The following is a 15,989-nucleotide window of genomic DNA, read 5'->3' on the forward strand; positions in this document are numbered from 1 at the left end:
AAATCAGCTTTCACTTCATTCTATAAGGCACTGCGTCCGCTGACCATACCATACCCTGCTTAAGGGAACTATATGTTCACAATGGTCCCTAATTCGTCCTTCTGATTGAAGCAGTGATTTGCTACTCCCCGACCTCCAGTGCTTTCAATTATCGGCTTGAACCTTATTGTTCCTTCATTTGTTCAGTGTTCAGTTGGAGATATAGCTTCAACAGTTTGGCTTAAGCAAAGCGACACGAAATTGCCTATTAAGGAAAAGTCTTAGAAATTAATATCGTAAAGAGCTCATTTCGTTCTCAAATTTTATCTAATTTGGAGAATATTTCTGTAAAGTGCATTTATTTAGAATTATTTATTTAAAACTGAAAACATTTGCAAGATCGTTGCTTGAAAAAGAGGCCAATTTTTTTTCAAATACATTACTTACTGATATACTTCTCCAACATATTAGGCCTCAGATTAAAATTATTTCTTCAAGTAATATGTCTTCGAACATTAAATATTTCTCGATTTACATATCACATTTTTAGGTGGACTATTTTGGATGACACAGTGTGTTTTTTTTGTTTTTTTTTTGCAGTTCATTTCCAGATAAAATGGTTTTAGTTTTATCGACCCAGGGTGCACCAATTCTGAGATATTTAAGTAAGTGTAAATGTTCAATAATAAAAAGCGAGGAATTTCGTGTTTTCTAAAACAAATGTGGCAGCCATTCGAGCTAGGAAAAAGGTAAACAATTATTATTATTATTTTTAGACTCTGAAATGATTAAAAAGTCGACAAGAAACATTTCATTGTAAAATGGCCAAGAATAAATTTCTCCTAAACCACTTCAGAAGCGAACCCAATTATTAAATGAAGTTGCTAAGGTGACTCCTCAGCAACGACTACCAGTACCCTGTTTCATACTAAAGTACAAACTAATACTATTAGTCTTGTAAATTTATTTTAATTCAATTACACAGACTTGTACAATAGTTTTTTTTTTGTTTTTTTTAATTATTTATTTATTGTAATTTACTACTGTACAAAATAATACAATAAGTAAATATGTAGTATGTTTCATATACACTTGAAAATCTTGGGAAGGAACCACCCATTGGTGGTACTTCAAACATTAATTTAAACTAGAAGGTCTCGTGCCCATCTTCTTTTCAGACGCCTCGGAGGATTATCAGGGATTGTTAAGGATGAAAGATTAAGAATTAATGGGTTAGGATGGTTAAGGAGTTTGGAATAAAAAGACGCATATCTGGTTTGGGTCAAATCTGCAACGAATGGGATGTTAAGGTCTTTATGAATGAGTTTATTTGTGACGTAATAAGGAGCATCAAGGATTTTACGTAGGATTTTGGATTGTAACGATTGGATGCGGGAAGAATTTGATGGTTTGGTGGAGCCCTAGAGCTCAATTCCATATGTCCAAATTGGTCTGATTATTGTAGTGTATACTAATTTTTTATAGTGAATGGGAAGTTTAGAGCGTTTGTCAAGTAAGTGTTGTAGCAATCGGAATCTACGAGCAGTTTCTTGTCGTTTCAGTCTTGTGTGTGGATTCCAAGTAAGTCTCTTGTCAAGATGGAGTCCTAAGTATCGAATCTATTCAACAGGCGTTAGTGGTATATCTAGAAAGGATACTGTAGGACAGGAGGGCAGAGGTTTACGACAGAGAGTAAAGGTGATCTGGTGGGATTTTTCAGGATTTATTTTGATTCTCCAGTTTTTACACCATTCTTCAATAGATGTTATGTGTGCCTGTTGTGTTTGTGATGCTTGTACAATAGTAACTTGTACTTTAGTATTTTTTAATTCTTGTAATATATCTATTAGTCATCCCAATCATGAAAAAAATAAGCATTAGTATTATTACCACACTATTTTCTACACTTGTACTATGAATTCATACAATTAGCTTTCATTATGAAACAGGACTCTGGAGATAGTTCTTATAAGCAACACCAGTGAGATATCAGATCGATTTTTGAATATACGAGATATAGTACTAGGCGAGTAGTAACCACTGTGCAGTTCTTGGGAAAATTCTGGTGTTCATTCCAGATTTCTAAGTTTTGTTAGAGGTACGTTGTACGCTACCAATGTAAGCACACTCAAGTAGGACACTTTTAGCCCTTGAACATTTTTCATATTACGAAAAAAGTAGTTAATTGTTTTTCCTTAGATATTAGTAAGAAATAGAGGCGTACAAAATCATTTAGACCCGTGGGGGGAACGGTTTTTTGAGGTCCTTGGTGGACTTAATTTTAGGGGTTCAAGACGGAATTATTATTGGAGCCCTAGTCAAATTTGCTTAGGATACACGGGGTAAAATAATTGTTGAGACCTTACCCACGTCAATAATTAAAAAAAAAATATGAAAACCCAACAATTTTTAATATTAAAACGTTTATGTTTTCCTTTCATCAAACAAATATACTGTGAAGAGAGGTAGTTAATAGCCGTAGTTAGATAGGTATGCCGTTTATTCATATTTTGTTCTGCTAAAGTTGGCCAATATCTTAAATAAAGCTCCTTTCTTCTTTTTGATCCACTAATCTTAAAAAGAAAACAGATTGTAAAATAATTTGTTTAAGCTAAATTTACTTCTGTGACTTATATGAGTGTTAACATCGCTGGAATTCGATATGATATCGTTGGTTGCTTTACATTAAGCTAGTAAGCAAAGATCTCATCTGATTTATTTATTTTTTAAATTATTTAGCACATATCATAGCAACTTAAACATTTTTAAGGATCGTGTGTTGAAGACTGTAAGAGAATTTTAGACTTTATTAAGATGCGAGGATTTGATATTGGCCAGCGGCCGCTCTGCCAGTCTATAACAGTGCGTTAGGTTATATCGTTGTTGGTTAGCCATGGATGGAACTGGTAAGTGATTATTGGCTGTTTTCTTTGGCTTAAATAATATTTGTTAATAATTGTCCTCGCTATGTAATGGGAGACACAAATTATGGACCGATTTGAAAAGGTTCACTTCCTTTAATTTATAATATTAATCTGTTATTGAATAGTATAGTGACCTCTAACTGTGTAAGAACAACTGCTCTATTTTATATTATTTTAGTGGTCACTAGTGGTTTATTGCTTGTAATTACTATCATAGAAACAACTATGACTTGTGATCTATTTATGTACAAATTAGGTCCATCAACCAATATTTTGTAAGTCTTTTTCCTCTAATTTTGCACTTAGGCTTAAAATGGTATTGCCTTTTAGGATAAAATAATGTCTCACATTTAGCAAAGATCTGAAACACCTTTTTGTTTTTATATTACTAGAGTCCTAGTAACCGCTTGTTATAATCAACTTTCCTACATAACTTTTTGATCTAGTTATTGCTAATTTTCACTTTCTTTTTTTTTTTTGTTCTAAAAATTTATTGATTATTTTGTACAGTGCCTATTATTACATGCTCATGGTATTAATTTTTTTGTTTTTAACCAACTCCTTTGAATCCAATCCCTTATTTTTTCTATTGTAATCTCAAGTGTATTCTAATGGACACAAATGATTGTAGAGAATTATTAAAGATTAAAATCCAAGTCTATCTATGACTTCAGAATCTTTTCTGATATTTTGACGTTGGCTGCTAAAAATTAATTATTTGTTTAAAAAAATGTGTTGTGAGTATTTAGCAAATTCCTCTCTTTTCTCTACAAAAAATAAAACTAAGAAACAAATGCTTATTTTTATATTGTTGAATCGTAATGCATTCAGTTTTAACTTCTGTTCTTTAACCATTGCAAGATTGGGTTGTTTTATGAATAAAGTTCCTATCATACAATTTGTTTATGTATTCTTACTTTTCCAGGTACGAATAGCTTGGGGATTTCTACAAAAGAAGAAGTTATAGACAAAATTGAACCTAATGGTGCGTTTTATTTTTTATTTGTATGTAGTAGTGATTTGTATTGTTTTTGAAACTATTATTCTAGAATACAGAAATTTTATATATTCTTTCTTTTCCAGGTATGATTAGCTTGGGAATTTCTATAAAAGAAGAAGCTATTGATGAAATTGTAGCTAATGGTATGTTTTATTATTATTTGTGTGTAGTAGTAATTTGTATTGTTTTTGTAACTATTTACTATTCTATCATACAAAATTTTTATATATTCTTTCTTTTCTAGGTGTGAATAGTTTGGGAATTTCTGTAAAAGAAGAAGTTACTGATGAAACTGAGACTAACGGTATGTTTTATTTTTTAGTTGTGCATTGTCATCTGTACTGTATTTGTAGTTTTATATAGTTGATTCTTCAAGTTTTTTTTGTGAAAGTTCTTTTCTAATTGCACAGTAATCTGAGAAATGTATCACTAAATTACTGACAATTAGAAGTGAGACACTTTCACAAAAAGGTTTTTCTTTTTTATTGCTGTATGTTTTTCTGTTTATTTTTTAGTTTTCTGTTTAACCTCTTGTGGTAATAACATTTAATTGTGAGAAAACTAAAAGGAGTGAGGAATCATAAAGTTCGATTAAACCAATTAAAGTAAATGAATGACTTCTTTTAAAAATTAATCTCTTAAATATTTAATCACCAGTAAATCCAGTTAGTATAATTTAGGTTATAGCATTGTGGTGAATAAGATGGGGGTGTAAGATTGTAGAGCTTAGTAACGAATGAATCCCAAAAATGTTAATAAACAATGAACAGATGAATAAATGTCTGAGGGGCAAATGGTGTAGATGGGAGGATTGTATCAAAACTGATCTAGTTGATTTGGTTTGGTCAGGCTTCATTGGGCAGAGTGTATAGCCAGCTTGGTGGTAACGGCATCGAACCTTTGGGTCCGCTAAGCCTTCTTGATTAATATTAAATTTAATCATTTATCTAAAGAAATCTTTGTATAATCTTATAATAAATCATTGAAATAAATTTAACATCATTATATATTAGCACAACTATACATATGACTTCTAAGTTAATTTTTAGATTGTATGTTCTGTTTATTTCACATACTCCTCTGGATTAACTAGCTCTTATGCTTAATTGAAGATCTCTTAGTTCCATCTACGACGGTTATATCGGGTTCTTCTGTAGTCAGTTTGTTAAAAAATATTTGAAATATAAAATATATTGAAAATATTTAATTAAATCATTAATCATAAATAGTGTTTTTATAAAATTCTTATTTCAGGTGTATGTAACTTGGATGTATCTATTAAAGAAGAAATGACAAACGGAACTTACCAATCAAATCTTTCTACTAGTAAGTTTTCATCTTTTTTCTTTTCAAAGTTATTAACATAATCTAATTCTTGCAATTTTGTATTATTGATTTCTGAGGGTTTTTTTTTAATTGTATCAGGTATAAAAATTCTTTGTTTTATTTTCATTTTTAAATTACAGTCTTCCAAACTTAGTTTGATAGTGTGATTCATCTGTTCATTCGTAATACTAAAGTTTTCTCATCCTAGATTTATCTCTGTTTGTATTAATGAATTTTATTTTATAAAAAACTTTTTTTTTATTAAACTTTCATTTTTACAATATGTCTAAATGCTGGCTGTTTCTTATAATATTTATTAGTTATATAACATATGAAATTATTGTATAAAGGCAACAGTATAGGTTTTAGTTATAAGTTTAATTATTTGTAAATTAAATAATTATTAAATTTTGTTGCAGTCCCAACAATGGATATCAAAGAAGAGGAAAGACTAGATATTTACTACGGTGAGTGAAATTTTAGATTGATATTATATTTTATTGTTTGACAAATATTTATAGTTGAACTTAGCTTCATTAATTAGAGGAGGTGAGAGTCTGAGAGTCAGAGTGAGAGTCTGTCCTAGAAAATGAATCTTTGGAACTAAACCTGAGCACTGTTTAAATAAAGTAATTATTGAATGAATGAAAAGTTTATTTCCAAAGTATTAATAACTGTAGCCGGTGACATGGTTCAAACTATGAAAGTTGCTGACATGACAGTTTTTACTGGCATTGCGGTAAAGTGTTATTAGATGTGGGGTTGCATTTGAGAGTATATATAGTGGAAGTGAATGATATTTAATAATTGAATTATGAATGTGTAATTTAATTTAGTGTGATGGTGTGGGTCCATTTTAGTAGACCTAAAGGTGGATAAATAGCTAAAACTTCATCAAAGGGAAATGAGGAGAGGTTGGTTAAGGAGAGTTGATTGTAGATTAAATTATTATTGTAACATGATTTCATGTTAAAAGCTTTAGATTTTCTTAAAGATTGTTATTTTGTTTGAATCTTCTTGTTAAAAGTATTATTTACATGTCGACAGGTGGCCTTGTTCATGTGAAGCAGGAAGAAGAGTTAAATGTTCCAGATAATGGTGAGAATTATTGTTTTTATTATTGTAATCTTTGAGGGAGTGGTCTCGATAATATTGTTCTACATTTTGTTTTATTAGTAATTTTCTGTCTAACCTTTCTCCATTTTCACCTGTGACATGGTTGTGAGATGTAAAGTAGTAGATATGGTGAAATAAGGCTTGTAGGAACTTTTGGCATGTTACTTAGTCCAAACATGGCAATAGTCGGACTGGTTCAGCCTTTGAATTGTCAATGTGTGGCAACATTGACCGTATGGTATTGAAAAATCTCCCATTTCACTAAAAATTGTTTCTTATTTATTACTATTCTTATTGTTTACAAGTATCTGGCATCATGTATAGTTGGTCAACCATTTGTGAATCAAGAAGGTGGTCCGGGTTGCAGTCAATAAAACTATTGTTGAAAAATGTTTAGAACTACATTCAATAAGAGCCAGCATTTTGACATATATTGCAGGTCTTCATCAGGGCTAATAGAAAAAAATAAACTGGGCCACCCGTAGCTCAGTGGTTAAGACACAGTCTTACCAATTTGATGACTACTGGCGGTGCCGGTTCGAATCTGGCCTGGGACGTTGACTTTTTTCATTGAGCAGCAGTCCCACTAATTGAAGAACTTTGAAAGATTGGTTAGACAATATAGGACTCTTGGCCGAAAAAAAAAAATAAATAAATAAACGACTGGAAGGGCTTAAATATGAAGATAAAAGTATGAAAAGACATTTAAATAAAACTGTATTAAGAAAGTATTAATTGATGAAGAATGATAAGTGATCAAACTATATTATTGTGTTAATTATTACTGTTAAAGTGGTAAATGATAAATAATAGAAGTGATAACTAATGTAATATTACAGGTTAGAGGAATTTATAATTATATTATTATCATCACACATATTTTTATTTTTATTTTTTAAACACAAACTTGATCATCTTGATTTAACATTTAGACAACTATCCATTTATAACATTATTGTTTTACAGACTTGCAGAATCATACAGATCAACTGAAAGGGAAGATGTTAAAATCCATCTTTCCTTTCAGTTGATCTGTCTGATTCCTGTAATGTATCACACAGGTGAGAAGTCTCATCAATGTCCTCATTGTGAATATAAATCAGTTGAAAAAAAGCTCATTTGAATCAACACATAATAGTTCATCATACTTGTGAAACCTCAAGCAACAATATAAATTAGTTCATCTTAGCCATTTAAATATACATATAATGGTACAACATACTGGTGAGGAGCCTTACCAAGGTTACCATAGTAGCTATAAAGCAGTAAATATCGTTCAACTAAAATCACATACAATGGCCTGTTATACTGGTTAGCCATGTAGCGAACACAAATCAGATATACTTGGTTGTTTAAAATCACATACAGTAAAAATACCTATCAGTGTGTTTTATTAACTGTTTCAAGATTTTTGCTAGATTAAGATGCAGTTTAATTTTTTTTTTATCAACTGCAATGTATAAGTTGTACTACTTGTTCATAAATATGAAAAAAAACATAGTTATAAAGCTACACTGTATGGCTCATGATTTGATATCAATATTTCTTTTCCGCATTTTTTGGAGGGCCAGGAAAACGTATCATGAAAGAATTTTTGCTAATTTATCAATAGCTTTCTGAGTACACGTACTGAAATACAGATATACAGCTAAACTCTACCTACATAAAAATCAACAATAATTATTTAAAGGACCAAAAAACTCATTATTCAGGGGAATTTTCCACTTTTCAACTTCACTGGCGATCCAAAACAAAGAGTCCCTTTTTCTTCTTGGGTGACTCTTCGATATTCTCTTTTTCAAGACGTCTCCCTTGAGCTAGACAAAAGATGATGAGGACATCCTCATCCAGGAAACATCATTTCTCGCCCATGCCTAGGCAATGAATCCCTAAAACCAAGTTTTCTCCCTTCCCTTCTCTTGTTGTTAGTTCTCAACATTGATTATAGCACTATGGTTTTGAGTTTTTTTCCTATGATTTTCTTTATGAATAATTTTCTTTAATACTTATTCTTAACTTTTATTTCTCCTTAAATGTATTGTAATTTCAATTATGTTGGGAAGTTAAAATAAAGTTTTTAAAATTATTTGAATCTGCTCAACATGGCCACTATTCAACGGACTTTTTTGACTTTTTTTGAATAACGTATTTGCTATAGACAATGAAAATTGGTTAGCTTGCTTTTAGGTTTAATACTAAAATACTTAACATTGATACATAAAATAAAAACATAACTAAAATCATTTATATATAAAAATAACCATTTACTCATAGAATAGGATATTACAATATATATATTAATGTAGAAGAAAATGTTATAAATAAAAAAATAGTTTATTATTATGTAGATTTTTGTTTAATTTTGAGTGTATAGAAACAGTTCTTATAATTCATGGATTCAATTATGGATGCTTTTTGCCATTTTTAAAAATTTGATTAGAGATGGGGTTTAAGTAAAGAAAGAAAACAGCCTTCACTTGGCCTATAGCTTCCTGTCATTAACAGTTCAAAACAAAAGATTTTTATTTTTGCCACCAAACATTACAATTGATGGATTAAGTAGTTTTGTTATAGAATTTTAGAGGCTGGCTTTTGTAAAGAATTGGTTACAAAATCATTGACTCTAAAATGATGGTTCACATTTGATAGTTTCAAAGACATGGACTACAGTGGAAAAACATTGATATTTTTAAAGAAATATGTTCATATTTTTGTTTTACTTTGATGTATTGTCATATTGTCAGTTGTCATATTTATAACAATTTGATAGTACGATCTGGTGTCCCATTCTCTCTTACATTAGATCAGGATGACAGTTTGAGGTAAACCTATTCCAAACTTGAATCAAATTACTGAGGACATCCCTGTGCCGTGTTATTTGGATAAAATGAAAAGCTTATATTAGCATATACACCAGACCCAGTGTGACATTATTATAACTATCAAATAGTTATATCATGGTAGTGGCTAACACTTTTATCGCAATAACAGAAACTGTACAATAGTTCACTGTCAAGGCTTATACATGTGATAGTTAACCTGACAGTTCCTTCACTGAGATTATTTGTGCTATCAAATACCAAGCCAGAGCTTGTGAGACAGTATAATCATGACTATAACAATCATACAGTTACAGTTTTAACGATTCTCCATTAGTGGATAAAGTGACAGGTATTTTCATGGTGCTGAGGGGGTATTTTCTGGTTGGAAGAATCTGCAGCACTGTAATATATATATATATATTACATTTATTTTTGCTATCTTATATAGTTTTAACAGCGTTTCTATTTAGGATGACAACGATGATTGCATTACTTTAAGCTAGTAAGCAATGATCTGATCGAATTTTTTTAATTATTAAGCACACAATAGTTGTAACATTTTTTAAGGATCATGTGTTGGAGATTGTTAGAGAATTTTTGCCTTTATTAAGAATCGAGGATTCGATATTGGCCAACAGCCACTCTGCCGGTCTCTAACAGTGCGTTAGGTTATATCCTTGTTTGTTAGCGATGGATGGGACTGGTAAGTGATTATTAGTTGTTTTCTTCGGCTTGAATAATATTTGTTAATAACTGTTCTCGCTATGTAATGGGACACACAAATTATGGACCAGTTTGAAAAGGTTCACTTCCTTTAATTTATAATATTATTGTGTTATGGAATAATATAGTGACTGGAAGAACAAATCCTCTATTTAATATTAGTTGAATGTTCCCTGAATGGTAATTACCATTTATTGTTTGTAACTAAAATAATTGAAACAGCTATGACTTCTATTCTGTTTGAGTACTAATTAGGTCCATCAACCAATATTCTGTAAGTCTTTTCTCTCTAATATTGCATTTAGGGTTAAAGATGAAGCTGTCGCCTTTTAGAGTAAAATATCTATTATTTAATAGAGACCTAAAACACTTTTTTGTTTTGGATTTGTTACAAGGGTTCTATTCAAGGCTTTTTGCAGTATATTTTTGTGTTTAACTTTTCAATTTATTTTTCTCTTACATTTGTTTTCAAAAATTCCTTCTATTCCCTTTGATGATGAAATGAAATGTTTTGATCATTTTAAAGAGTGTCTAATTGTATAAGCCCTACATGTTAGTTATGCTTTTGAATGAAACAAAAATTAAAATGAATTCTAACTTCCGTTTTTCATTCATTTTAATTTTGTTAGTAATTTCCTTTTTTTTTTTTTCTTTTTTTTTTTTTTGTATTTTAAATTACATTTTTTTATAAATATTTATTCAGCAAACTTCTCTCCTTACTCTCTAAAAAACAAAGAAACAAACATTTATAATTGTTGTTACGGTCAACATATAATCGGTAGTCGACCATATGACACATGTTATAAAAAACAAAACATTCACTCTGTTGTTTTTTATACTGCAAATAAACAGATAACTTCATAACATCGCTTTATATGCACGCACATTATCTCCAGTGTCTCCTCACTACGCACTCGTACTTGCCACCATTCTGACCATCTTCTTCGTCTAAATCATTTTCCCCAAAGAGGGCAGGCGGACGTACGTCCTTCTGTTGATCCACTAGAACAACCACAGCCGGGACCCAGTCAGTCAACGGTGATATAAAGACTTTTTTTTCTCTCTTTGTTTACTATTAATTTTAATTTTGTAATAGATATATGTTTCGTTAAATTCTTTTTTGCTAGGTTGTATATTCTGTTCAAATGCTTTGATGTTATTATGTTCACTTATTGTGATTGTGGAGAATTCGGTGTAGAGGGGGTACAGTTTTTATAAATGAAAATGAGTTTGTCGATGATTTTGGGAGCGAAGTTGTTGTGGGAATTGGGAATTTGAAAGATTCCCTCATATATACACATTTACTGTAATATTCTCTATTTTGATAAAAAAAAAAAGTTTTTTTATGTATAGATGATTTTAGTTATATTTTTTTGTAACAACATACGATATTGTTCATTTATGTTATTGAAACAAAAAGCAAGCTAACAAATTTCCATCAGTCAAATATGAATTAAAAATACATTATTCAAGGTTTAAAAAATGGCGACACTATTCTGAAGTCGGTAGAATCGCTGCCATGTTAGGCAGATTCAAATATTTTCAACTTTATTTATCTTCCTGTCATAATTGTAGTTAGAGTAAATTCAAGAAAAAATAGAAGTCAAGAATAAGTGTTAAAGAATAATGTTCACAAAGAAAGTCATCAGCAAAAGCTCAAAACTGTTGTGCGACAATCGATGTTTGCATCGAACATCGAGACAGGATTCTGGTTTGAAAGGTCACTTGTTGTTTAGGTGCGGGAGAGGGATGAGGTCTCCTGGATGCAGGAGGTCCTGATCATCTTTTCTCTACTCTCAGTGGTAGACACCTAGAAAAAAAAGAGTCATCCAAGAAGAATAAAGTACCCTTTGTTTGGATCACCAGTGGATGAGAAGTGAGTTGAAAACTTTTATAGGACCAATGCTTTGTTAACAGTTTGTTAAGAGTTTGTTTGTGAGAAAGAAGACAAAGAAACATCAATCATCAAAAGAAGATTATATAAATTGTTTAGTTTCGCTCTACCTAAAATTAAGTATTTAGTACCTAAGTGTCTATTCTGATTGTCTAGAAAAACACGCCCTTTGGAGTCCACAATACTATTTTATATGTTAAAATAAAAATTCTCATATTTATTTAATATGTAATCTTTTCATTTAACCTTGTCATCTTCAAAACTATATTTTAGATCAGGGAATAAGTAAAAACTATTAAAATCCCTTTTATTTTTTAAAAATAATTTTGAATATTACATAAATTGGCACCCAATGTGGGGCCTAATTGTTTACAAATTAGGTCACAGCAATCAGGATACAGCTTTTAAAAGATTTAAATTTGAATAAGTTTGTTTTTATAACTTAAGTAGTAAATAATGGAGGATAAAGTATAGGTAACTGGGGTAGATATCCTAAAGATATGATTCTTGTAAATAGCGTCCATGATAATAAATTAGAGGGAACGTATTTGAATTTAAATTCAAATGTTGGAAATTGTGATAATTTTGATACTAAAACCATGTTTCAACAATTAATGATGTTGATGACCAATATGGCAGAAAATGAAATAAAAACCTCAATGCCCAATGATATAAAAGATGTAAAGGGTGCTATAAACAAAATGGGACAAGATGTTACCTATATAATATTATATTTCATCTTCCACTGTTATCTATCTGCTACCGTCTAATTCCATGGTTATCAATCAGCTATTTTGTATTATTTAATTCAATATTTTGTATAATTCCAAATTCGTTAGTTTACTATTTCTTTTCAATTTCATGTTTCTCTAAATGATGGTTATTATCTCATTTTGTTCTATAGCCTTGATGAAAACTTGAAACTCAGGTGGAAACATCGGCATGAATAAATAATTTTTTGTTTATTTATCTTCTTTTTGCTGACCGGACCCCCCCGGCCATCTTCTCCAATTATAAAAAAAATGTTTTTATTGTGAATATAAAAAATATAAAACTATTCAGATAGGTGTAGAAAAAAATTAATAATAGTGGCCTGCTGAGGCTGAAAAGGTATGATTGTTCATAAAGTTAAAATTATTAAGAAACAAACAAATTAAATCCTTTACATCATTATAAGTATTAACATAGCCCTGTTTGTGATCAGAACAACAGAAATAGTGTCAACTATTTAACCTTTTTTTAATCTTTTGTTTTTCTTACCACAACCTAGGTCATCTAAATTAACATAAATTTAACCATGTATGTATAACATTACATTTATTGTTTTACAGATGCTAAATACATATTAAATGAGACAGATCAGCTGAAGGGAAAGATTGATATTAAAATTCCTGTTATGGTCCATCACACTGGTGAAAAGCCTCAACAATGTCCTCACTGTGAATATAAATCAGCTCATCTTGGTAGGTTAAACAAACACATTATGGCCCGACATAATGGTGAGAAGTCTCATCAATGTCCTTCATAAAGGTTATTTAAATAAACACATTATGGCTCAGCACACTGGTGAGAAGTCTCATCAATGTCCTCACTGTGAATATAAATCAGTTCATAAAGGTTATTTAAATAAACACATTATGGCTCAGCACACTGGTGAGAAGCCTCATCAATGGCCTCACTGTGAATATAAATCAGTTCATCTTAGTTGGTTAAAGAAACACATTATGGCTCATCACACTGGTGAGAAGCCTTATCAGTGTCATCATTGTGAATATAAATCAGTTAAATTTGGTACTTTAAAACAACACATAATGGCCTGTCATACTGGTGAGAAGCCTCATCAATCTCCTCATTGTGAGTATAAATCTGTTCAACTTACTCATTTAAATAAACATATAAAGGCCCGTCACACTGTTGGGAAGCCTCATTATTGTCTTCATTGTGAATATAAATCAGCTCATCTTGGTAAATTAAAGAAACACTTTATGGCCCGACATACTGGTGAGAAGCCTCATCAATGTTCCCATTGTGAAAATAAATCAGTTAAACTTGATACATTAAAACAACACATAATGGCCCGTCATACTGGTGAGAAGCCTTATCGATGTCCTCATTGCGAATTTAAATCAGTTCAACTTACTCATTTAAATAAACATATAAAGGCCCATCACACTGGTGAGAAGCCTCATCAATGTCCTCAATGTGAATATAAATCAGTTCATCTTAGTTGGTTAAAGAAACACATTATGGCTCGTCACACTGGTGAGAAGCCTCATCAATGTCCTCAATGTGAATATAAATCAGTTCATCTCGAAAATTTAAAGAAACATATAATGGCTCGTCATACTGGTGAGAAGCCTCATCAATGTCCTCATTGTGAATATAAATCAGTTCAACTTCATCATTTAAACCTCCATATAATGACCCATCACGCTGGTGAGAAGCCTCATCAATGTCCTCATTGTGAATATAAAGCTGTTCAAGTTAGGACTTTAAAACAACACGTAATGGCCCGTCATACTGGCGAGAAGCCTCATCAATGTCCTCATTGCGAATTTAAATCAGTTCATCTTGAAAGTTTAAAGAAACACATAATAGCTCGTCATACTAGTGAGAAGCCTCATCAATGTCCTCATTGTGAATATAAATCAATTCGAAAAGGTGATTTAAAAAAACACATAATGGCTCGTCATACTGGTGAGAAGCCTCATTAATGTCCTCATTGTGAATATAAATCAATTCGAAAAGGTCAGTTAAATGAACACACAATGGCCCATCACACTGGTTAGAACCTTCATCAATGTCCTTATTGTGAATTTATATCAGTTCATCTTGAAATTTTAAATACACATTATGGCTCATCATACTGGTAAGAAGCCGTAACAATGTCTTCACTGTAAATTTAAATCAATTACAATTGGAAGTTAAAAGGAACACATTATGGCCTGTCACACTGGTGAGAAGCCTCATCAATGACCTCATTGTGAATATAAATCTGTTCAACTTAGTAATTTAATGAAACACATGATGGCCCATCACACTGGTGAGAAGCCTCATCAATGTCCTTATTGTGAATATAAATCAGTTAATATTAGTTAAAGTCTCATTAATATCCACATTGTATTTATTACTTGGCCAGAACGTACATTATATATAGAGTTTACAATAGCCAATATATCATTTATAATCAACTTTTCATTCGTTATGTTTGAATATCACATCTAATGTGAAACATACATGTTTTTAATGAAGATTCCATTATGTTCAAATGACTTAAAACTTTTTAAATCCCTTGGTATTTTAAGGTTATAAAAAACTTCCTATGTACCACAAGTTTAATCATGAGCAAAAACATCCTTCACTTTGCCAATAATTTCCTGTAGTTCACAGTCTCTTTAAACTCATATTTTCACCACAAAACACTAAACCCGATCTACAATCAATGAATCAAACCGTTAAATGTTCATTAATCCCTTACTTTTATAAACTATTCATGAACAAAATTAATAAATTTAAAATGACAATTCTTGATGATTTGAAAAGCATATACTATGCAAGTAAGATTGTTAGAAAAATATAGATATTTGTGTTCTGTAGTTTTAATTCAATGTATTTTTATAATGAAATAAATATTTGACTGTCAATAATTGTTATTTTGTCCAAAAAAACTAAATCAATATTTGAGAAATATTGTTTTTTTTTTTAATGATAGCGTTTGTTAAAGCCACCTCAAATCGACTATGTCTTTTTGTTGGAAGGCTTTAAAATGTACAAACAACTAGCTGGTTTGGATATAAACATTTATTTAGTAAATTTAAACATTTTAGTACTAAAACTAAAATATGAATGGAATATGGTCCGGGTGTGGTAAAAAAAAACTCAAATAGTAGATAATTATACTCTTTTATTGAGCCAACGTTGCAGGGCTAAAAAAGATACAAACACTATAGTTACAAAAGGAAAAAAAGAGAAAAAAACCTAAGTGTAAAATAACAGGGGTATAAAATGTAAAAAAGTAAGATATAATAAGAAAAATTAAAGGTTGTAACCTTTAATTTTTCTTATATTTTATGGGTATAAAATGTAAAAAAGTAAGATATAATAAGAAAAATTAAAGGTTGTAAATAGTAAATGAAAAGGGTAATGGTAACAGATAGATAAGAAAAGAAATATTAAAGAAAACACAAATAAAGAGATGTAAAAAG

General features: G+C 30.5%; 2 protein-coding genes across 2 annotated transcripts; both read left to right on the forward strand.

Annotated features, from left to right (window-relative positions):
- The first annotated feature begins 2,658 nt into the window (after nucleotides 1-2,658).
- On the forward strand, nucleotides 2,659-13,312 carry LOC106678093 (uncharacterized). Its single transcript, XM_014416398.2, has 8 exons — nucleotides 2,659-2,885; nucleotides 3,829-3,888; nucleotides 3,987-4,046; nucleotides 4,148-4,207; nucleotides 5,158-5,229; nucleotides 5,649-5,696; nucleotides 6,277-6,327; nucleotides 13,116-13,312. Exons 1-8 carry the CDS (start codon nucleotides 2,873-2,875, stop codon nucleotides 13,310-13,312), a joined length of 561 nt encoding a protein of 186 aa, XP_014271884.1. The 5' UTR covers nucleotides 2,659-2,872.
- A 22-nt stretch (nucleotides 13,313-13,334) lies between these two features.
- Nucleotides 13,335-14,498, forward strand: LOC136795290 (zinc finger protein 431-like). Its single transcript, XM_067045371.1, has one exon. It carries the CDS (start codon nucleotides 13,335-13,337, stop codon nucleotides 14,496-14,498), a length of 1,164 nt encoding a protein of 387 aa, XP_066901472.1.
- Nucleotides 14,499-15,989: the final 1,491 nt, after the last annotated feature.

Source organism: Halyomorpha halys, unplaced genomic scaffold (genome assembly GCF_000696795.3).
Source record: "Halyomorpha halys isolate HHAL.00 unplaced genomic scaffold, Hhal_1.1 Scaffold123.1, whole genome shotgun sequence".
Lineage (NCBI taxonomy): Eukaryota > Metazoa > Arthropoda > Insecta > Hemiptera > Pentatomidae > Halyomorpha > Halyomorpha halys.